This window comes from Pan paniscus, chromosome 18, assembly GCF_029289425.2.
Source record: "Pan paniscus chromosome 18, NHGRI_mPanPan1-v2.0_pri, whole genome shotgun sequence".
Classification (NCBI taxonomy): domain Eukaryota; kingdom Metazoa; phylum Chordata; class Mammalia; order Primates; family Hominidae; genus Pan; species Pan paniscus.
Window position 1 is genome coordinate 92,955,650 of NC_073267.2, and position 25,251 is coordinate 92,980,900.

Below are 25,251 nucleotides of genomic sequence, written 5' to 3' on the forward strand. Positions count from 1 at the left end.
CAGAAGGATAGGAGCCCACAGGGGCTGAGGCAGCCACCATGATTACTTTCTGATACCATAAATCTGATCTGTGAATAGAAGAGATGGGAGGTACAGGAGATCCAGGGTTTTCACCGGAGATTCCAGGAGCCACCTTGACTTACAGCAGAACAACCAAAGGCAAAGCCAAGGAGAGTGTTTTCAAGGGACTCAGTGACCAGGAGAGTGAAACACACAGCATGCATTAAGAAATCAGAAATTCAGAAAGAGACACTTACAAATAGCTAGTTATTCACTGGGATGATAAGGGATGTAAAATTATGGTACTGATTGGCAATTAGGGGGGTTTGGGCCCAGCAAATAAAATGCAATGATTGAACGACCCATAGATGACTCCTCCTCCTCCAATCTGCTGAGGCATCTTTCAGCACATCTCCCATGTTATGTAAAATGAGGTTCATAGAGTTTATTGAGCAGTGATCCCTTGAAGGCCATGAGTACTCTGGAAGTCAGAAATGATCAATAAGTATTTTGAATGGAAGAAAAGAAGTTGAGGGGGGATAATATGTTACAAGAAATGGTGCCCAAGAGGAAAACCTTTTTTTTTTTTTTTTTGAGACAGAGTCTTGCTCTGTTGCCAGGCTGGAGTGCAGTGACGTGATCTCTGCTCACTGCAACCTCCACCTCCTGATTTCAAGCAATTCCCCTGCCTCAGCCTCCCAAGTAGCTGGGACTACAAGTGTGCACCACCACACCCAGTTAATTTTTTGTATTTTCCTAGAGACGGGGTTTCATTATGTTGGCCAGGATGGTCTCTATCTCCTGACCTTGTGATCCACCCGTCTCGGCATCCCAAAGTGTTAGGATTACAGGTGTGAGCCACGGTGCCCGGCCAAAGGAAAACATCTTATTCAAAGTCATGAGAGAGAAACTGACCATGAGGCTGAGCGAATGTCACTGTAGGTTGGGATATATTATTAACAGGCATAGACTGAGCTCTTACAGTGAGAACAGCCTTGTGCTGGTTACATATTTCAATACGGGGCGGGCTGGTGTGCTTTGGGAAGGACAGGCATGAAAGGGTGACTCATACATGCCCTATGGGTCCTATGAGGAAATTTACCTCAACCAGGGGAGGAGGACTTGCGGCAGCTTTTCCCTTCTCTCTCTGTCTGCTTCTTAATATCACAACCATCTTCTCAAAAACAAACACAAGTAGTGATTGCCTACGAAGCCCTCTGGCCGTGATTTCTCTGACAATCTCAGCATTCACCTAAGACTTCCCTCTGCACCATCTCATGCTATCTTCATCTTCATCTCATGAAGGTTCATATGCAGCTTCTCATGCACATCTCATGTCCCCGGGCCAAGGGGCTGGGCATGAGATCCACTGCACACCTCCTCCAGTGTCACCCATGACGTGCTGCAATGGCAGATCCCTGAGGAGCTGTGCCCTGGATCTCATGCCCAGCTCCAAGATCAGCATGCCAGACATTCTCACATGCACCCGACAGTTTTGTCCTTTTAGGAAAACGTCGAGATACATTCATTCACTAGATGACAAATGTTTGAGCAATCACTGTGTGCCAGAAACTGGGTTTGGCTCTGTGGGACACCAGCGAATACAATCAGACGTGGCCACTGCTCCTAGGAGCCCAGAGTCTAATCAGAGAGATGGCTCTTAAACCACAAGAGTTACATAACATTTCAACAGTTGTGTTGTGTGGGTGAGCTGGAAAATTTCAAAATTATATACTGGAGGAATTTGACTTGGGGGAACCCATTATTTGCTCCAATCAAGAGACCAAGGACACTGACCAGAGTATTTTTCTCTACAGAGCCTCCTAGTGCCTACAATTCACAAAAGGGCCTTGACCTTCTCTGTGCATTCAAACCACAGTAGGTGAGACAAACAAACACATTAAGGGAGGACTGGATAAAATCACTTGTGCTCAGACTAAAATACTTCGGAATGTGACAGATCTGGAAAGCAACATATAAGCAAGGACAGAGAGGATCTGAATAGTTTAATCAGTTGATACTAGAAAAGATAGATAAATATGAAACTATGTGGCCTACAAAGAGAAAATGCTATTTTTTTTAATTGTGGTAAAATGTACATGGCAGTGGCATTAAGTACATCCACATTATTGTGCAACCATCATCCCCATCCATCTCCAGAACGTTTTCATCTTCCTCACCTTAAACTCTATACCCATTAAATGCTAACTCCCTATTCACTGCCTCTGGAATCCTCGGTTCCACTTTCTGTCTCTGTTAATGTTACAACTCCAGGTGCCTCTTGTAAGTGGAATCAGACAATATCTGTTCTTCTGTAACTGGCTTATTTCATTTAGCATAATGTCCTCAAAGTTCATTTGTGTTGCAGTAGGTATCAGCATCTCCTTCCTTTTAAAGTCTAAATAGTATTTCATTATATTTACACACATGTAGACAGATACAATCTTTACATATGTACACATGTAGGTACACATACGCTTTTTTTAATCCATTCATCTGTTGATGGACACCTGAGTTGTTCCCCCATTTTGGCTATTGTGAGAAATCCTACAGAATGCTTATTCTTTCCATGTGTCTTGGGTCACTTAGTAAAGATGATATTGCACCTGGCCAATAATAAGTTTTAAAATAACATTCAAAGGTAGAACTGTTATTAGCCACATTAGTATATAATTATTTGGAAAAAAATAAAACCCCTGCAAATACTTAGAAATTAACAAATACTCTCCTTAAAAAAGAAAAAGACTGAAGCCCAGTGAAAATAACCAGAAAAAAGGGCACACTCTCAGAAAATAATGCAAAAAACCCAACAATGAACATTGACTTCCTTAGAGCTCAGTTTAAGTTAGACTTAAGCATAATCTTAAGAGTCTGCTATATAAGAAGGAAACCAGGCTGGCAAAATGACCACTAAAGATGAAGGATCTGGATGGTAGATTCAGATCTCCTCATTGTGTGTTGCTGGAGTTTTATTTTTCTTCCCAAGTGCTCCATCTTGCCTGTAACCTTAGCGCCTTCCCTGGGATGATGGGAGCTCCATTTGACCTTGGTGATGAACACAGACAGCCCTAGCTGGCGTGAGCACCGCTGATTGATAAGGTGGGTGTGGAGCTTCCGTCCTTCTCAGTGGATTGCGAGAACTTTGGCTCCATGTTTCTTCACCAGGGTATGGGGACTCTTGGCCATGAGCTTTCCTTAGTTCCCTGGCTAATTTATGACCTAGAGGTTGAACATGGTTGAGCACCATAAGGGTGAGAGAAAAGCATGGTACTCCAGCTACCAGACTGCTGAATGGCTGTGTCTTCAATTTCAAAGGCATGGCAAGGACTAACCCACAGCTGAGAATTAATTAATGCTTACAGATTACCTTACAGAAGCAATCTAATGATAAACACAAATGCCTCTGAACAGCTACAGGTAAAGGCAACAGTGTTTTTTTTTTCCTATTTAACATAGAGTAGAAAACATCTTCTAAATTAGCATATGCATGTAACTCCAATAATTCCTCTTACATGTTTTTAAAAGTTGTCTTTTCCTGTGTAAGTAATATAGGCTCATTTTATAAAAGTGAAAATATTATAAGGGTGAAGGAAAAAGTATTACACCTACCTTCATCCTCTGAAGACCAGTGCTGTTCACATGTGATTTGTTCGCTTTGGTAACCAGGAAGGAAGGTCTGATTATTTCCTAGTTTTGCACCCTTGTGATAATAATGCATATATATAGTTTTCATCCTCTGAAAATGTGTCCCTTGATTTTCTACATAGAGGAAAACTAGGCGCATCAATTTGGTTGGATGTGACGGGGAAGGGGTAGTAGAATATTTATCTAGAAGCTGCCTTGCCTCACAAGCAGTGTTCGCTTGGAGGGCCTCCATTTAAAGGGACCCCTGCAAATTATAAGGATAGGGAGTGTATTAAGTCCCTTTTCAACTCCTAAGCATTACCACTGCCTGGGAAGTTCACTATGGGGATGTTCTGCTGAACCCCTATCAACTCCAGTGGGGGTGGCACCAGGTTCAAGATGCCAAAGAAGAGACCTGGAGCCAGCGATGAGACGAGGGGTTTTATTAGATGCTTCCATACAGGGGAGTCCAGTGGTGGCAGGCTGAACAGCAGAACCACAGCCACTTGTAAAAGGCATGCAGTTTATATAGCGTTTTCAATTAGCGCCCTTTCCCTAACATCCTTCACCTGGCAACTTTCATTCAACCTATGAGTCAGGGCCTGGATCTGCCGTCCATGTTCCATGGGACAGGCCAGGGGTTCAGATGTTCATCACAGACAAGGAACGAGTCTCCAGGTTGGCCACTCCCAGATTCCCTAGCTTGGAACAGACATTCAGGTGCATCCTCCACACAGAGTGATTTTCAGGGTATGCGTAAGTTATTGCTATCAGGTGCATTTACCATGCAGGGGAATTGTAAAAAGAGAAATAAAGGTCTGAATGTGTGTCTCCAGGTAAAGTGGCTGCATTTTCCAAGAAAAAGAAAAAGGAGGTTTGTATGACAGACCTTATTTTTAATTTGTGAGTTTATGAAGCATTTTATAATCATATAAAAACAGGCAAATAAAGTTGTACTTCTTCACTCAAAGTGTTAATCAAGTGTCTTCTATGTTCCAAGCCCTGGAAATGTGAAAGAGAATAAGAAAGCAACAGCCTGAGGGACAGTTACCACCACCCACCAAGAGGCAAGCTGCTCCCCTCGCTTTAACAGACCTTGCAGGCGAGGAGGGCTAGAGCTCAGGTGGATGAGGTTAAGTCTGCATGGAGTGGGCAGGAGAAAGGGTCAGGGGAAGTTTCAGTGGGTAAGTAATCGCTGGCACCAAGTCCAGGAAGATGAGGGTGTCCCCAGCAGAGTAGGTGGGGGATGGCCATCCAGCTAAAGAAAGGCACAGCTCAGAGGGCTGTGCCTCATGCTGGGTTGTGGCTTCGGACTGGAGAAGCAGGTGGAGACCCATCAAAGAAGAGCTCTGAGATTTTACCCTCTGGCAGAGGGAGCCATTGCAAGTTTTCATGGGGTGTTTTTTGTTTGTTTGTTTGAGACAGAGTCTCGCTCTGTCATCCAGGCTAGAGTGCAGTGGTGTGATCTTGGCTCACTGCAACCTCTGCCTCCCGGGTTCAAGCGATTCTCCTGCCTCAGCCTCCCGAGTAACTGGGACTATAGGCGCCTGCCACCACGCCCAGCTAGTTTTTGTATTTTCAGTAGAGACGGGGTCTCACCATGTTGGCCAGGCTAGTCTTGAACTCCTGACCTCGGGTGATCCACCTTCCCCAACCTCCCAAAGTGCTGGGATTATGAGCATGAGCTGCTGTGCCAGGCCGATTGCAAGTTTTCATATGGGTACTGCCCCAGTCAGATGTGGGTTTGCATTTTAGAATGACCATTCTGGTTGCAATTAGGACAGGAGATGGGATAAAAGAGAAATCAGAAACATGGAGGCCAGGGAAGAGACTACTTAATATTCATTTACTTATTCATTATGCAATGTTTATTTAAAAGCCCACCATGTACGGCATACTGTTCTAGGCTCTGAGGACAAAGCAGACAAAGTAGCTACTTGAGATCTGAGTTAAGGAGCAGAGGATAGAGGTTGGCAGAGTGTGGGAGGAGGACAATGACTTGCAGTACTTGGCGACTCTGTCATTCTGATACTTCAAATTCATTTTCTATACAAGGAAAAAAGAGTAACTGATTAAAGTGCAATTCAAGAAAGTGAGAACCTACAGGGAAGTACCAAAATAGACAACGAAACGCCACAGTCACACATGGCAGTGGGGGATCCTGGATTGGATTTTGGATTAAAGAATAAAAAAGGTTACTAGAGGCTGGGCGTGGTGGCTCATGCCTCTAATCCCAGCACTTTGGGAGGCCAAGGCAGGCAGATCACGAGGTCAGGAGATTGAGACCATCCTGGCTAACACAGTGAAACCCTGTGTCTACTAAAAATACAAAAATTAGCTGGGCGTGGTGGCACGCACCTGTAGTCCCAGCTACTTGGGAGGCTGAGTCAGGAGAATTACTTGAAACCAGGAGGCAGAGGTTGCAGTGAGCCAAGATCACACCAGTGCTCTCCAGCCTGGGTGACAAAGCAAGATTCCATCTCAAAAAAAAAAAAAAAAAAAAAAAAGGTACTAGAAAAACTGATGAAATCTGAATACATAAAATCTGGAGTCTCGTTAATAGTCAAGTATCAGTGTTAATTTATCAGTTATGACCAATGTTCCATTTTTACGTAAGATGTCAACATTAGGGGAAATTGGATGAAGGGTACATGGGAACTCTGTAGTATCTTTGTAATAGTTCTGTAAATCTAAAATTACCACCCGAAGTTTATAAATGAATACACACATATACACATACAAACCTCAACCTCAACCACACTGAGTAGAAATAATTGTATAATTCATATATAATGACCCTATTTATGTAAAACCATTCAAAGCTGCTATATAGTCTATGAGTTCATATGTATGCAAATACGTTAAAAACACATACAACATTGTATCATTCATTACAGCTGAGAATAGAGGTAGGCATGGGACTTTGCAGGGGAACTGAATGGAACATTGGCTTTGTCCATATTGTGTCACATCTGTAAAAAGCATACCGTGAGAACGCCCTTAAAATCAAATCAAGGAGTCACTACCTGCTGCAGGCCTCAATACTCCCTGCCCCTGCCCGGATGCAGAAGACACTGGTCCCAGCTATGCGATGCCCACCTCCCCCGCAAACAGCCAGCCAGGAAGTGTCTTTACCCAGGTATGAGGCAAGACTCCTGTGTGCTATTTACATGCCCTTCCAGAGTGTTAACACCAGGGGCTCATGTTCTTTCTCATCCTTAGCTACTTTTTCCATTCCAACTCAGAGGACAAGAAAAAAAAACATCCCACTGTGAAAAGAAGTGTGGAATTACAAAGAATGATAGGAAAGTCTCGCTAACTGTGAAGCCCTGCTATGGAGTATATAATGGGCCTTAACAGCTGCTGCAACAGTCGAGACTCGTGGCAGGGTTTGCTTTGGCCAGAGCAGTGCACTGGATTTTTTATATTTCTTGACATTGAACAACAACAGAGGGCTGCAGTCTCAGCTGCTGCAGTTGTGGAGTTCCCAGGAGTTGAGCACAGCATAATCAAGGTGGTCTGGAAACACACTTGATTTGCATGGAGTGGTTTTGAAGCATGGCTGAGTGTATCCTTGGGTTATGGTCATTGCATCCTCCCATCCCCCAGTTCGTGAAGTTGGAATTTGCTGGGGTCCCTCTGAAAACCCAGCTAGGCAGCAAGAAGCCAGAGAGGTGGTGGGTAATTCAGAAGGGCTTGAGCTTCCTCCTGGATCTGAACTAAGCCAAGACACCGAGCTTTCCCCTGAAGAGGGACTCTCCCCACTCCACTTTCATGCTTTCCTCGCCAAGCTTCCTCCAAGCCATGGGGTGCCTTTAACACACGTAGACATGTTGCATCTAGTGACTTAAAGAAAAACCAACTCTGCTTTCTGAGGTCTTAGAAACAGGTTTCTAAAAGACTTCCTGTTAGTGTTATATGTTTAAAATAGGTCTAGAAAGAAGGTGGCAAACAGACCCAGCCTATTTTTAGCAGAGGGCTCCAAACAGTGGCGGTGGAAACCAGCATCAGTGATACTCAACAGGGATGGTGCTGAAATCTGCCCAAAGCAGTGGTCTTCAAACTTGGGGATGCATGAGAATCACCTGGGGAGGGGGGATTGTTAAAGCTCAGATTGCCAGCAATTCTCCCCCTACCCTGATTTCTGATACAAGAGGCTTGGGGGAAGCCTGGGAATTTGCGTTTTTAATGAGTTCCCAGTGATGCTGATACTGTTCCAGTGAATCATATCTTGAGACCAATTAGTCTAGAGAAAGCAAGGCCCCTACTGGAAGTGACACCCCTCATTTCCCTGTGCTGGTGGTCCCATAGGGCCTATCACTCTGGGAACACCATTCTTGGCTGTGGGTGTTTCTTCAAAGTGAACATAGCTCTGAGGAGCAGGAGGCAGGTTCAGCAGCCACATCCTAAAGAACATAAAAAGTTGAAGAGAGACAGAAGAGAGACAGACGTGTGCAGTGCTAAGCTGGGGCCCTCACAATGGGGACTGGCTTCTTTCCTGGGGAATAAGTAATTTCAATTCAGCAGCAGGAGCCAACTCAGCTAGGTCCTCCCTCTAAGACCCTTGTGTCTGTACCGCCAAGTGGCTCAAGCTCTCTGAGAGAGGGCAAGAAAATGATTGAGACCCACCCTTGGCAGCAGAAGGGAAAGTCACCCTGGGATAATTTCTGGGTCTAGAATTCAGCTTTCTGTGCCGAGTGGCAGGCAGAGAAACCGGAGGGTGGTGATGTTTGTCCCAAGAGGCCCATTCCCCCACCCCCTCCTTGTTTCTTCTAGAAGGTCTGGGTGCTGTGTTCCCAACTTTTTCTGAGCAGAGAAGGGTCAAGAAAAGATAACTAACAGCCCAGAAGGCTTTTCCTGGCAGGTCGTCACCAGCGGGGCCTGTGTCTGGCAGATAGATGGGTCAGAGAAGCCCATTCTTGGGAAGCGTGATTGCTTCATAGCTCTTGTAGAATTCCCATGTTCGTTTCTCATTAGAATGCATTCTTTGTTAATAGAATCTTCAGAAAGGACCTGCTCATCTCAGGTGTGCTTAGGAGAACAAGAGGAAGGAGTTTTAATCTATATTTGGGCAAAGGTGGTAATGAGAGGTGAAGCCAGCTGGACTTCCTGGGTCGAGTGGGGACTTGCAGAACTTTTCTTAGAAGAGGATGGTAAAATGCACCAATCAGCACTCTGTAGCTAGCTAGAGGTTTGTAAAATGCACCAATCAGCGCTCTGTAGCTAGCTAGAGGTTTGTAAAATGCACCAATCAGTGCTCTGTAAAAACGCACCAATCTGCACTCTGTGGCTCGCTAGAGGTTTGTAAAATGGACCAATCAGCACTCTGTAAAGTGGGCCAATCAGCACTCTGTAAAATTGACCAATCAGCAGGACATGAGTGGGGACAAATAAGGGAATAAAAGCTGGCCACCCCCGAGGCAGCAGCGACAACCTGCTCGGATCCCCTTCCACACCGTGGAAGCTTTGTTCTTTCACTCTTCACAGTAAATACTGCTGCTGGCAGAGAGGGGTGAAGCAATAATGACAGCAGTGACAGAGAAGAGCTGAGTGTGCTTGGTGACCCCTTCCCACGCAGGGAGCTGTTTCCAGAGCACTTCTCTTCTGGGAGGCCTGTGAATTTTGTTATTAAAAAGGAAACCTAGGCCGGACGTGGTGGCTCACACCTGTAATCCCAGCACTTTGGGAGGCTGAGGCGGGTGGATCACATCAGGTCAGGAGTTCGAGATTAGCGTGGCCAACATGGGGAAAACCCATCTCTACTAAAAATATAAAAATTAGCCAGGCATGGTGGCGTGTGCCTGTAGTTCCACCTACTTAGGAGGCTGAGGCGGGAGAATCACTTGAACCTGGGAGGCGGAGGTTGCAGTGAGCCGAAATTGCACCAGTGCATTCCAGCCTGGGTGACAGAGTGAGACTCTGTCTCAAAAAAAAAAAAAAAAAAAAAAAAAAAAAAGAGGAAACCACCTATTCCCTCAGAAAAGGATAGAGATAGCATTCTTACCCATTAACAACAGTATAATTTTATTGTGATGATTAATATTGGAATTATTAGCTTTGATTAACTGAGCCCCTTCTATGTGGCAGGACATGTACTTTATAGATGCCATCTCATTAAACCCTCGGCAATGCTGGGAAGTAAGTGGTGTCATCTGCACTTTAAAGATGAGGCGATGGACCGTGTTCATACTCACACAGTGGATCACTGGGGAAGCTAGGATTGCAACATATAGCTGTCTAATCCGTGGAGTTCATTCTCGCTACTTGCCAGCCACAGGGATCCAATGGTGAGCCCAGTAAGCTGTGGCTCTTGACCTCATGGGGCTTCCAGGCAGCAAGTAGAGGGGTCAGTGGAAAAGTTTCAGTTGGATTAATCAAGTCAAGCAATGACTGAAAATTATTTTCATCAGAGAGTATCAAACACCTCTTTTTTTTTTTTTTTTTTTTTTGAGATGGAGTCTTACTCTGTCACCCAGGCTAGAGTGCAGTGGAGCAATCCCAGCTCACTGCAACCTCTGCCTCCCAGATTCAAGCGATTCTGCTGCCTCAGCCTCCAGAGTAACAGGGATTGGATTACAGGCTTGCGCCATCACGCCCAGCTAAATTTTCTGTAGTTTTAGTAGAGACGGAGTTTCACCATGTTGGCCAGGCTGGTCTTGAATTCCCGACCTCAAGTGATCCGCCCACCTTGGCCTCTCAAAGTGCTGGGATTACAGGCATGAGCCACCACGCCCGGCCCACATACTTTATTTTTAATTTTCTTTTGTATCCAATTTTCAGTTACTCTTAAAAATACAAACATATGTAATTGGTGTTTAGTCAACACTCATTGTATTTTAATAAACAACATTTTTTAATCGGAAAAAAAAAAAACCTGTAATGCCTTGAGTGATGCTGCCAGATGAACCCTGGCATAAAGTTCATGCTGCCTTAGGCACCATTGCCACCTGGTGTCAGGCATCGGAATTGCAGGCTTGGCGGCAGCTAAAGTGGCGGGGGTGGTGGGGTGGTGGGGTGGTGGAGCAGGGGGCGGGCAGGACCCATTTTCACTAGGAGAAGGCAGGTTTCCTGTCTTAGCCACCTAAACCCTCCAGGCGCTGTTGAGTATGTTTCAACAGGTGCCTGTTCGTTTGTAATTTGGTGACAGCTAGATCTGTATCAGCTTTCTTTTATCTGTGTGTCCTGAATGATTATTGTGTTCATAACCTTTAAATTGTTTTGTTATAATCAAATTAACGTTTGAAGGTTCTGATGATAAAGTGACATAAATATAGATGAATACTTGAGGGTAAACTCTAGACTCCACTTATGCCAATAATAGTTCTCTTTAGTTGCACATCTGCATAAAAAGACCCCCCATACTTTGACCCCAACTGCTTCTCAGCCTAACCCTCTACATGCTTAAGCATATGCCAGTAACTCACGATTTGCAAAACTTTCCAGACTCTTCCTTGTCTGCCTGCTGCCTTTGTCTGTGCTGTTCCCTCTGCCTGGAACTACTCTCCTCCACCTTTCCCTTCCAAATTTATTCTTTAAATGTCAAATCAAGGTCGACAATTTGTAGGAAAATTCCATAAAGTAAATTCAGAAACGACAGTGTTGTATGTTGTATTGCAGTGTCTCTAGAGAAATGGAAGATGTGATTCTGAACCCATTTTTATCTCTTTCGTAGCTTTGGCCATGGCCAGCTTGCTGACTCATTCTATCTCAGTGGTTTCATCCATTAAGTGGAAATAATAATGTCCTCTGCCTCCAGCATTGAAATATATATATATATATATATATATATATATATATACACACACACACAACCCTAATTTGAGGTTTATATATAACATATATATTTTATTTATTATATATATTTAATACATAGGGATTTAATATATATAATATTTAATATATAATACATAGGGGTTTAATATATATAATGGGGTTTAATATATATAATACATAGGGTTTAATATATATAATATTTAATATATAATACACAGGGGTTTAATATATTATAATACATAGGGGTTTAATATATATATTATATATCATATTTAGGGGTTTCACATATATAAAACCCCTAAATTGAGGTATCTATATATAATATTGATGCATATATATTTAATATATAGGGGTTTGATATATATATTTGGGGTTATATACATATTATATATATATAAGCCCCCTAAATAGATGTGTGTATGTGTATATATATGTATATATGTATATGTATAAACCTTTTCTGATGAGACGAAGTGCTCCCTCTGCACCATGCCTAGTACCTAGTAGAAGTGACAGGGCAGGTGACACTGGATTAGTGGATATATGTAAATACCTGGAATCTTGATCAATGCATGCACAGCAAATGGCTTTCATTACCTTTTTTGTTTTGTTTGCAGATAAATTTTTTTTTAAAAAAATATATTTCGTGGAGCTAAAAATAATAAAATGTCCAACTTTGACTGAACTGGCATTATTGCCCTCCTTGATCCATCACTGTATGTCACCCGAGTGCTGGTAAACTTCCTCAGCTGCCAGCTGCAAAGACGTGGATATTAGGATGAAAGGCGTTAGGCAGTGATGCTATTTCTGGTGCTGTTACTTTAGTCAAATCTGTGTTCACCAGGTACCCATGTGCTGGCACCTGTGATTAGTGAATTGCTCATGGGAGTATGTTTGCAATGTGCTTTCTCTGTGTTTTCCAGACAGTTTTAAATGTCTCTCTGTTTTTCTGACCAGGTAGTCGATAGTGACAGGCCAGAAAGGTCCAAGTTCCGGCTCACTGGAAAGGGAGTGGATCAAGAGCCTAAAGGAATTTTCAGAATCAATGAGAACACAGGGAGCGTCTCCGTGACACGGACCTTGGACAGAGAAGTAATCGCTGTTTATCAAGTGAGTACCCCTCTCCCATGCCCACCCTGTGCGCAGAAATGTGGCTTTCAAAGATTGTTTTCTTCCCACTGAGCTCATTATTTCTGTGCCTCATCAAACCCGGGACTGCATGGCTTTAGGGTGTTTCTGTGGGAGCTGAAGTGGATGAAATTGAACCCTGACAGGGCAACAGTGGGGGGTCTTTATCTCATCAGTAGAGCCCTCCAGGCCTGCATCAGACTTTGGGTACCAGAGACCAAGAAGGGAGACCCTGGGGGCATCTCAGAGGAGGTCAGAACCCTTAGGGCAACTTTGGCTTTCCAGAGACCAGCTTGATGATCTAGAGCTGGAAGAGGTATAAACCCCAAGACCTGATATAATTAGCAAGACATGGTCCTTAGGGTGAAAACAATTGCTAAATATTCAGCGATAAAAGAGTAGTTAAATTATGGCAGATTTTGCAAGGCAGTTTTCTCTAGCCATTTAAAATGCTTCTGAAGAAGTTGTAGTTATATGGGAGAGATTCAAGATATTGAATGAAAACAACATACAGACACATATGGTATCCTCATTACCAATGGAGTATTTGCACATATCATGAGGTGTATATGTTTAACAAAAATGATAAAGAAAAATAAGTGGGTTAATGGTTGTATTTGGAAGTGATTGATTGATGGATTTGGTTTTGTTACCAACTTAAATGCATTATTGTGAGTTTCCAGTGAGAAGATACTATAAGGGCATTGGAGGCATAAAGTTCTGGACAAACATAGAGCAGTAGCAAAATGATAGGTAGTAAAGTCCTCACCCTCCAGCAGAACCCTTACTGGGCAATGCGCTCAAGGGTCTCGGGCCCTGGGAGGATGCGGGTGCTTTCCAGATTTCCATCTCGGAAGCCTTGCCAAAGCCTTTTCTGAGCATTTGCTGGGGGAGTCACCTGTCAATGAGAACTGAAAAGTGAGCCATGAGTCCCAACTTATACTCAAGGGGGAATCAGGTAGTTGTATAAATTGAATGTTGGTGCCCTCAGAAATACCCAGTTCCAGCTAGCCTTGACAGTAATCAGAGGTGACTTGGCAGCTATTGGGGTCCAGCTGCTGTAGGAATAACCAGCAGCAGACTATGGATAGATGCCCTCTTCTCTTTCTGTGCCCATCATGGGAGTCTCCAAGAAAGTTCTGGCACAAAAAACTAAGGAAAGATACAATAAATTTCATAATTTCTTAGCAGAGTGATCAAGAGCTGTGGAATCTGATATGGTTTAGCTGTCTCCCCAATCTCATCTTGAATTGTAGCTCTGAGAATTCCCACGTGTCATGGGAGGGACCCAGTGGGAGGTAACTGAGTCGTGGGGGTGAGTCTTTCTCGTGCTGTTCTCGTGATAGTGAATAAGTCTCATGAGATCTGATGGTTTTATGAATGGGAGTTCCCCTGCACATGCTTTCTTGCCCACCATGTAAGAAGTCCCCTTGTTCTTCCTCCATCTTCTGCCATGATTGTGAGGCCTCCCCAGCCATGTGGAACTGTGAGTTCATTAAATCTCTGTCCTTTATAAATTACCCAGTCCCGGGTATGTCTTCACTAGCAGCATGAGAACGGACTAATACAGCATCTGAGATCCTCCATTCAGGTCTCAGCGCTGCTGCGTACTGAGCTGTGGGACCTTGAGCAACACTCTTACCCTCCCTGATCTTGGGATTCTTGTCCATAAAGTGTGAATACAGCTAATGCTTCTGAGGATTATAAAAAAATGAAATTACTAGTTTTTGCTAACTAGTAATTGCTAAACAGCTAATAAAACAGAGCTTCGGTTGCAGCTTGGAGCTTCTCATACTTTTTAAAAACTGAGGCCATATAATATTACGGTAGTTAAAAGCATGGATTCTGCACACAGCCAGATTGGCTGCATTCAAATCATGGCTATCATGTACTAGGTGTGGAAACTTGACAAATTGTCTGCCTCAACTTCTTATCCTGGAAAATGGGAAAAATAATAATGATGTCATAGGATTTCATAAGGATTAAATGAGCTAATACATATGAAGCATTTAGAAAATGCTGGAAACATAGTAAGCACCATATAATCTTCCTACATGGTTGACAGTAATCAATGATATTAAAGGTGAAGGAAGGTAAGTGAAAACCCAAAGGATTCCAAGTTATAGCCCAATCTCTCATGTCCAGCACAAACTTTCCTTGAGTAGTCTTGAGTTTTTACTATACTTTTATAGTCTATGTCATAGCATATGGATTGATTGAGCAATTCATTTATTTTACATACATTTAATTGAGTACTTATAGGGTAAGGGACACTCTTCAAGGTGTTAGGAGGATACAGTAGCAACAAGACACACTGGGTTCCTTGCTTTCATGTATCTTTTATTCTAGTTCTTTGTTTCAAAATAAACTGGCTTGAATTCCTCTCTTTTGTGCGTAGGTGACATGGCAGGAAGTTGTGCCTGGTTTGTAACATGGCTTGTTGATAACACCAGCACAGGGTCATATACCCTCATTGGAAAGGCTACTGGTATTTAGTGGGAATGCAGTTTCTTACACAAATACTTGGGTTACTTACGACTGGCAGACTGGGGCCCAGCCCTTAGCAGCGCACTCTTCAATGGGCTCATGAGGGCCTACTTTCTGATGCCGTTTCCCTCCATGCTTCATGCACTTCAGTTCGGTCATTGTCCTGTTTTCATCACACCCTCACTGAAGCTTCTTACAGTTGCTGAAGCTTCTTCCTTGAAGAAGCAAGTTTGAGGAAGAGCCCCGATCACTCTGTGGTTCTTTATTTTTAGATGATGAGAACTGGGTTACTCTCATGTTGGTCTACTTTGGGCACAGGAATGTTGCAATTTCAGTTCATTCCAAGTGCCTGTTTAAGAATAAGTTACTATTTTAGTAGTACAGCTAGATCCATGGTATTCATGGTAGTCAACATGGTTGGGAGCAAATGTGGTTCTTCAAAGAGTAGAATCCTGGGTCTCCAAATCCTCACATTTTAGTTTCTAGTCTTGCAAGTTTAAAAAGGAGAGAGCCGGGTGCAGCACACCAACATGGCGCATGTATACATATGTAACAAACCTGTACGTTGTGCACATGTACCATAGAACTTAAAGTGTAATAATAATAAAAAATAATAAATAAATAAAAATAAAAATAGAAAAACAGAACAAGAAAAAAAAAGAAAAAGAAAAAAAAAGGAGAGAGCCTGCAGGTGAATGTGTTGCCATCATAATAGCGCCAATGTTTCTGTTGTTTAAAGTTAAGTGCTACTCACATGCAAGTACGTGTTGATGTATTAACGTTTTCCAAATCCAACAAGAAATATTTTGATCTAAACCTCAGGGATTTGTATGATAAGAAATAATCTGGAATACATTTGTCCTTGGGCCCCTGAAAGTGCATCACCATTGAAGCTCCTGTTTATTGAACACTGCATGGCAGATATTATGCTAAACACTTTGTATAATTCTCTTATTTAATCCATTTCACACAAGAGACTTAAGAAGTAGGTGTTAACACCATTTCACAGATAAGCAAATAGCTGTTAAACAACTTTTTCAAGGTCTCACAGCTGGCATGTATTGGATTTGGGATGCATATCCATTTCTTTTCAGCTCCAAAGCCCCACATTTTCAATCACTAAGAAACACTCTTCCTATTTTATCCCCAGCTAGATTTTAGATCTAATCTGCAAATTCCTTAGCTCCTTTCCTGGGAACTCTGCTTACTGGGGCTGGGAAGGGAGTTTGGCTGGCCGGGTGATCTATTACTTTTTAAAAACCATCCATTTCCGTGACCCACTGCCATCTTGCCACTCCTCCCTGCCCCAGCCCCCAGAAAAACTTCCCCAGCTTCTGACCCAAAGTAGCACCTGGCAAAATAATTTATCTCTTGCAGTATTGGAAGCTGACATACTAATGCAAAGCCTCCTGAAATATTACTCATTATTATGCATTTTGCCAGCATTTGAGTGATTTGTGAACTCTTCACTGGAATAAAGCACTGTAAATGATTCATGAATGACCAAGTTTATGAAATTCTATAAAAATATTAGCAGGTGGTCATGATTCCCTCACACTGCAAATATGATCTACTGGCTGCAAATTTGCCAATATGGGATGACAGGAGTGGAGTGGGAGACCTCCTGTTAGGCGAGTGGGGGGGAAGACGGGGGGGGGGTGGTTGGGATGGGCTCTGCAGGAGGTGCAAGGCAAAACAGGAAGCAGGGCCAAGACCATGGTAGCCGGCAGGTGTCCTTGGCAGGAGACCTTCACACTGATCTGTTGTCCAGTGGGAGATGCTCAGATAACTGGGAATGTCAGAGCTGGGTGGGAGAAGAGAGAAGCATATGGAAGAAGAGGCAAAACTAACTTTATTGAGCATCTATTAAGTGCCCAAGAATTCCCTAGATCCCTGACATACACAAACCTATGAAAATGGTTATCTTGTCTTCACTGATGAATTAGATGAGGGCTAAACAGGTTCCCAAGATGTATTTTTACTATTAATGTTGGGGTGAACATATCTTGAACATTTACAGTGTGCCAAGTCTCCATGCCAAATACTCAGATGATGGTCTCATCTCATCTTCATAAAGATAACCTTGAAACGTCTATCACACTCAATTCTAGAACAGGTAACTGGAACCACCTGTGTTCCTGGCCTCAGAACATGGAAAGGACCTCACTGCCACCTTCTGAGTATTTGCTCACATTTCATACTATATAACTTGTTCTTTTTTAGCCAATTTCTTGGTCAAGTTTTGAATTTGTGGTCAAGAATGTTGTCATAAAATTGAAATACGACTGGCATTCAGAGGTATCCTTGCTCATATATTTTCTTTTGTTAATGTGGCTCTACCCCAATTCTAACCCATCTGTAGCTCCATGACAATTTGGCAGAATACACATTAAAGTGAAAAATGCTGCCGTCATGCGGAAATAGGTGTATCATCATGTCAGTGCTTATAAGACGATTGGGAGATATAGATGCACCCATATTAGAGAGTTATTTAAGTGATTAACCTGGTTGTAATAACATTCATCTTATGAACAAATGATGCACGTATTACCTTGATGGGATTGTACTACACCTGATTAGACTTGTACTTGGAAAGGACCCCAGCCCTCACTAGTAGGGACATGCTGTGTAAGTCTTCTTTGTCCTCTACTCTGGTCTCCCCCATGGCTACCTTTCTTAGCCAGAGTTCTTGGTGGCAGTCAACAAAATCACCTCCAACTAGTTTACAAAGGAAGAGATTTATTAAAGAGTACAGGTAGCCAGTAGGATTGCCCAAAGTGCCAAGTAACCTAGCTGACAAGGCCAGATGAGGTGGTGCTACAGGAAATACCCACATATGAAACTATTCTAGGGCAAGGTTTTTCAACAGTGGCACTATTGAAATTTGAGGCTGGGTGATTCTTTGTTATGGGGGGCTGTCTTGTGAATTGTAGGAGGCTTAGCAGCACCAATGGCCTCTACCCACTGGATGCCAGTACCACCACCCCCCACCCACACACACACCTAATCTTGACAATCAGAAATGTCTGCTGATATTGCCAGTTGTCCTATAAGGGGCAAAATTGCTTCCATTTGAGAACCACTGTTAGAGAGAAGTGTCATAGTCCATTTTGTACTGCTGTAACAAAATATCGGAGCCTGGGTATTTATAAAGAAGAGAAACGTATTGGCTGTCGTTTCTAGAGGATGGACAATCCAAGGTCAAGACACCAGTAGGTTTGGTGTCTTGTAAGGCCATTCTCTTCTTGCAATATGGTGCCTGGCACCTTGCACCCTTCAGAGGAGAGGAAGGCTGAATTCTCATATGGCAGAAAGTGGAAGGGCCAAAAGACAGCACCTATTCCTGAAAGCCTTTTAAATTAAGGCATCAAACCTACCCATGAGGGTGGAACACGCATGCTCTAATCACCTCTAAAGGCCCCCACCTCCCAGCACCATTACATTGGCTATTACATTACAACAAGAGTTTTGGAAGTGACAGGCATTTCAACCATAGCAAAGAGTCAATGTCGCTGCTGCCTCTTCCTGCCACTTTGCTCTGATGCTCACAACTGGATGTGGCAGCCCTGCTTGGGTTACCTAAAAGAGCCAGGTGACTTTGCCAAGCTCAGAACCTCTGATCTGCAAAGCACAGCTGTGGCCTCCTGCCACTCACTTCCATCCAGTCTCACGCTGGTGCATCTGCAGGAAGAACCTAGACCGTAAGCAGGACTCTAGCTGCAAGAGAGCTGGGTCAACATAGTTTTTAGTTTTTCCAGCTCCCTGGTACAGGAAAGTCCGCTTGCCAGAGGACTGGAGTGGTGGTTGTCATCTACCACATTGTGATGACATGAGTGCAATTTTTTAAATTCCATGGGTTTTTGGGGAACAGGTGGTGTTTGGTGACATGAGTAAGTTCTTTAGTGGTGGTTTGTAAGATTTTGGTGCACCCATCACACGAGCAGTATACACTGAACCCAGTTTGTAGCCTTTTATTCCTCATTCCCTTCCCACTCTTCCCCCTTGCCAAGTCCCCAAAGTCCATTGTATCATTCTTTTGCCTTTGCATCCTCACAACTTAGCTCCTAATTATGAGTGAGAACATATGATGTTTGGTTTTCCATTCCTGAGTTACTTCACTTAGAATAATAGTCTTCAATCCCATCCAGGTTGTTGCAAATGCCATTAATTCACTCCTTTTTATGGCTGAGTAGTATTCTACCATATATATATATATGTATGTATACACACACCACAGTTTCTTTATTCACTCATTGATTGATGGGCATTTGGGCTGGTTTCATATTTTTGCAATTGCGAATTGAGCTGCTATAAACATGTGTGTGCAAGTATCTTTTTCGTATAATGACTTCTTTTCCTCTGTGTAGATACTCAGTAGTGGGACTGCTGGAGTGCAGTTTTATTCCAAGTGAGAGCCTGTCAGTGAGAAGCTTAGCTGCCCAAAGGCAGGTAACAGGCTCACACCTAGGAGAGTGTGTTTTCAAACCTGTGATCTTAACTTCTGTCATCATTATGGTCCTATCAATCAATAACACACATGTGACCTAGGCAAGAGCCCTGAGTGGGACAAAACAAAGGATTTGCGTTAAAAGCCCAGGCTTTGGAGCCAGACCTACGGAGGGAAGAATCTTGACTCTCCTATCACGTGAACCATATGAAATTGCCATTCTTACAGGCGAAAAAGAGGTGAACATTGGCAATTTCATGGTTCATTCTAATACTCTGACACCTTTAGCCAGTTACTTCTCAGCCTCTGTTTTCTCATTTTTAGAATGAGAGTGAGATTACAGTATCATCTCCTAACAGTGTTATAGTTAGTGGGTGTTTATCACTCAGCCCAGTCACTTAGTAAGTGTTCCGGAATTGGGAGCCAGCCTGCCACATATCGGTTTTATAGTTTAAGCTCCCTGCAAGTACAATGGAGTTGAAAGCACTTGTGAGGGAGCAGCTAGCAGGTAAACAGTTGAATGTCAGTAACTCTCTGTAAAAGGGAATCATCTCACTGGGCAGTTTCAAACTGTGGCCCCAGACTAACAGCGTCACCTGGGAACTTGTTAGAGATGTAAATTGTTAGGTCCTTTCCCAGGCCTGCTGGATCAGAAACTCTCGGGGTGGGTCTCTACATCTGGGTTTTAGCAAGCCCGCCAGGTCATCCTGAGGCTCACTGTAGTTGGAGGAACACAGGTCTAAATAATCACACTCTTGGGTATTAACATCATGGCAGCTGACCTGATCACTAACTGGCCTTGATGAAGATGACCTTTGAACCTGTTTCGTTACAGTTCTGGTGGGGTAACATGTACCTCAACTGTGCTTATTTCTCCTGGTGCTCCGGTGTGCCATTTGAAAGCCCTCTCCATCCAATTCCAACTCTTCCAAACTGCTTTCTTTTTGTTTCATTAGTGGCACCTGAGAGCCAGGCAAATTTGTCCCAGGCTTCCTTGCTGCATCCTGTCTAGACTTTGGATGACTGTTAAATGCCATGTTACTGCGTGTTTGCTTGTTTCTCAGCCGGAGATGAAGATGTCCTCAGAAGATTGGAGTTGGAACAGGCTGATGTAATTCCCGATAGGGGAAATTAGCCTTGGGGTCGGCAGAACCAGCTTTATCTGCCTTAGTAGATCTGTGACCTTGAACAAAGCATTTGTGGTTCTTGAACTTTGTTGCCCTTAGAATCATCTGGGGAGCTTTGAAAACCCTGAATGCCCAAGCTGCACTCCAAACCAATTAAATCAGGATGTCTCAGAGTGTGACCAGGTGTCAGTATGTTTATAAAATTCTCCAAGTTTTTCCATTGTGAAGCCAAGTTTGAGAAACTGTTGTGTTACTATAACTTGTCTGTACCCCAGTTCGTTCATAATTAGGAATTAATATAATGATACCAACCAACTAGGTGTGTGTTTGAATATCAAGCGAGACAATGCAGGGGTTTCTAACACATAATAAAAGTCAAAGATCTCATTTCTCCCAACTGCTTGACTCTGAGCAAACATCTGAGGCTGCTTTCTAATGCCTCCTTTGACACAAACACTTAAAAATAGGCATTCAGAGAAACAGAATTTAATAAACAAACGCTTGTCTTCTGAGTGCTTGTGAAAAAATAATTCGAGGTTTGTTCGCAGCCCCTCCCTACCGCTGTACCTCTGATCACCTCCACCTGACTTCTTCCAGTTCATCTCTTCGTATTTCCAAGCACTTCATTTTATTACAACCCGGCCTTATCTGTCAGGTGCAGCTGGCGAAACTGAGGCATGAAGAGGTTAAACGACCTTGCGGCGGCAGCCACATACCTGGATTAGACTGCTGAGTTGCTTCTGACTGATTATTTATTTGGTCCACTAAGCAAAGCTGCTTCCTCACTCAGGGCTATGGAAACATATTTTTCTCTGAACTTCATTAGCACAAACCCCTCAGAAGAGGTTCAACTTGAATCTTGGCAGGTGGGAGAACCCCACATTCCTTAATTTTCTCTTCTCCGCCCCCACACTGGTCTTTGCATCTGCGGCACCTGGCCCACACTCGGGACTTAGCACACATCCATGGAATGAATAAATGATACGATGGCTACATTTTTTTTTTCTGTTTTAGTTGTCTAACTACAACCAAGTCTACTTCATCATGCTGATTCTTCAAATTACTTGGCGGCATTTTCTTTCCCAAGGTGCTGAAGCATCGCAATACGTTGGGACTGCAAGAGCCTTAGACCCATTTTGTCCAGCTCAGCAGCCCAGCGAATTTATAGGGAACAAGTTAAATAACGGGGCAACTGCTCAGACTCCCAGGACTTGAGATTCCCTGGCTATGACGAGCATTGTGACTGACACTCTGGGACCAGATCCCCAAATGCAGGGGCAGGGTGGGGGGCCATCCATTCCAGCTCCCGCCACCCACTAGCTATCTATATGCCTTCAGCTATCGGCATAAAGATATTTATTTTTATTTGGTAAAAATGAGAAGGGAGAGGAAGAAGAAGCGCATTAGTGGTGTGGACTGGAAGACAGAGGAGCGAAAGAGGGGATACGGACAGGTTGTCCTCCTACGCTGGGACCCTGAATTGTGTTGAAGACCCTTGGGTTCGAGAACAGAAAATGATTGAAGTCATGTTTTACGAAAGACTGCAAGATTGAAAGTGAGGGCCAGAAGCTAATTAAATTGATCACAAACAATTGGGTCAGAACCCGGATGTAAGCACCACGGCTATGGGAACAGGTGGCCAAGGATTACACAGTTGGAAAGAGAGGCCCCCTCTGACACCTGTAGCACTGTGGCATGGGAAGTGCCGGTCTTCAGGGGTGGGTCACCGTGGTGACATCTCCCCCAGTTGCCCTGATAAGGGAGGAGGCAGCAGCAGTTGGCACATGGTATGGAAGCTGACATTGATCAGGGGGCCCTTGTGAAGCCAGCCTTGGGCCTCCCAGGAAATACCTGGAGAATAATATTGTGATGGCGGCTGAGTTCCTGTGGAGCGGGTGGGAAGCTGGTGGTCCCTATGATCAGGGAATAAAGGCAAATGTGTCCCATGTCGTCATCCAATGCTGGGAAGCCAGCCAACCTCCATGTTACCCATCTCGATTCTGGCCTGCCCACTGCTTCCTGTTTAATTGAAGCAGATGCCTGACTGCTCTGGATATGAAATAGGGATAACCTGTGAGCAAAACCCCCAGGTAAAAAGCACGTGGGGGAGCATGCTTTTTGGCCAGCTGAGTTTTCTCTTCCAGTCTAGAGAAGTGGAGGAAAACAGGGGAGCAGCTGGGGACCATAGAGCCAGCGTCCACGCCAGGCAGCGCAGACTCGGCAGCTCCATCAGAAAGGGATTCAGCTCAACCGGGGGGCCGATTCATTCAAAGGACATTGATCTGGCACCCAACTTGTGTTAGCCACTATTTCACAGTGCTGGGGATACAGCAGCAAACAACCACCAAATCCCTGCTTCGTGGAGCTCTGTCAATCTACAGGCATTAGTGAGTATGTGACGATCAGGTGGCCCTAAGTGCTGGGAATAGACACGGAGCCGATAAAAGATATAGAGGGTGGTGGGAGACACTGCTTGGTCCAGGAAGGCCCTCCTGGGAGGGGCCGTGAGAAGGGAGGCCAGATGGAAAGTCTCCTGAGGGCAGGAATGAGTGCTGTCCTTACCTCTCATGTACCCCTGACAGCTTTTCTCAACCATGGATGCTTCAGTCCCCTAGCAGATGCCTGGCAGTGTCTGCAGATGTTTTTAGTTGTCACAACTGGGGCTGTTATTGCCATCTGGTGGGTCAGGGATGCTGCTCCACATCCTGCCGTGCACAGGACAGTCCCCACACGTCCGCAGGGCTGTGCTCTGCAGGCTCCTTGCATGGCGTTGGCCACTCAGAGGGTCTAAAATTATTGCATGGTTTGTTTGCTCAGTATTCATCAGGCTTGGATAGTCAAGAAGTCTGTCTTCATCTCTGGGACACCATCTTCATCTCTGGGGCACCAGAGATGAAGGAAGGGACACTATCTCTGTTCTTGTAAAGTCCACATGCTAGCTGGGGCAATGATTTGCAACAATCGACTATATTATCTTGTGAGGAGGGTCATGTTACAGGTTCAGCCTTCCGAAGGACATGAGGTCAAAGCAAGTTCTCAAGAATGAGGAATGACAGGAGACAGAGATGTGGACGGGGCAGGAAGGGTGCTGTGAGGACAGCTGATGGAAGAAAGCACTTAATGACACTTCCAGAGGAGTGCGTGCAGTTTAGAGCGGACGAGGGTGGGGCCGTGGCAGGGCTTGACTAGGAGCAAAGGTGGGACTCGCATGCTAAGGAGTGAGCTTAGACAGGATACTCCTTCGGCGAAAGGGACAAATGATGGAGGATTTTAGGCTGAAAGTGACATGATCAGATTTGGATTTTACAGGGACTGATCCGGTTGACATGCAGGGGATGAATGGGAGAGAGTGAGTTCTGTCTCTGGGTCTTTGGAGCCAGAGTGACACACATCAGATAGATGCAGTTTTCACCCAAGAAGACCTGGGTAGTGAATGGGATTAGTCCAAACTCATAGTGAAGATATTAAATATACCTTGGGATGAAAAGAGTAGCAGGAATGCAGACTTGTGGGAGGAGGGCAGCCCATACCGCGCCTCACAGGGCAGGATAAGGTGCTTGGATTTTACTCTAAGGAAGCCTCAGCCTCAGAGGGTTTTCAGGAAGGGAGTGACATCCAATTTGCATTTCAAGAAGATAAGATTTATTTGAGCAAGTCAACAATAACATTCAAATTGTCATGAAATAGAAATTAATTCAAAAATGCATTCATTTATTGAGACCCCACTACCAGGCACTGGGGAAAAGAGATCAAAGATAAAACCTTGCTTTCCCTGGAGCTCTGCCTTCAAGTTTCCCTCTACACATAGCAAACCAGAAAACCTTTATTTTTTAATTCACAAGTAGAGGGTTGGGGAGCATTTTATGCACTGACTGGTTCTCCCCATTTAGTCTGGCATAATTTCCATGCCAAGTAAATATTCTCTTTTAAAATTTTAAATTTTGAGGGTTTTTTTTTCTTCTACGGGGGTTTATCAGTGGGCTCTCTCAAAATTTATTAAACACAGTTGGCCAGAGCTGTTAGCTGTTGATTTCTTTGATTGGTATCTGTTTTAAGATCTTTATTATCCAGAAGGCGTATCTTTTCTCCCCGTGAGGCATTAGGTAGTAAAAGAGATCATTTCCGTATTTTTCTTTCTTCCAAAGGTGCAGATGTTTGCATAATGGGCTCCTTTAAGTAAAATCCACCTTTTCTAGAATCATGTTGGAAAGCCTGCAGGCCCACGATGAGGGACTATCTTATATTGTTTAACTCAGGAATCCTCGTTCCTGTTTCTGCATGTGGGACCAAACTGAGCCATGTTCAGTGTGCCAGACCAAACACTCTGAAGCTGGACTAGAGTAAAAGCAAACTGGAGAGTCGCATCCTCGTTAAATGATGGCTTAGCATGTAAAACATTCGTGTGACTGGATTGTCAGTGTTTGACAATAAGATGCTGGGAGGAGAGCCCTGTGCTGTTTTGAAATTGATCGTGTCCTCCTTCAATGGATCATTAATAGTTGGGGAATACACATGTAAAAGGAGTAGACCCACAGCAGAGGTCTTGGTCAGAGGTCAGAAAGGCTGAGAAAAATGGGCAGCTGGCATTTCACAATCAGTCGTGGATGCATTTTCTATTCCTTTCGAGTTTTTATTGCAGAACCTAATCATGAACTCCACCAAAGT

The 25,251-nt window shown here is 43.9% G+C and overlaps 1 protein-coding gene across 3 annotated transcripts in view; it reads left to right on the top strand.

Moving 5' to 3' along the window:
- Positions 1-25,251, top strand: part of CDH13 (cadherin 13) — a 1,163,636-nt gene that overhangs the window by 577,698 nt on the left and 560,687 nt on the right. For all 3 annotated transcript variants that reach the window (XM_003820879.5, XM_063597784.1, XM_003820881.5), the window contains one exon: positions 12,355-12,507. In XM_003820879.5, the coding sequence (XP_003820927.1) occupies positions 12,355-12,507 (153 nt within the window). The remainder of the gene's footprint in view (positions 1-12,354; positions 12,508-25,251) is intronic.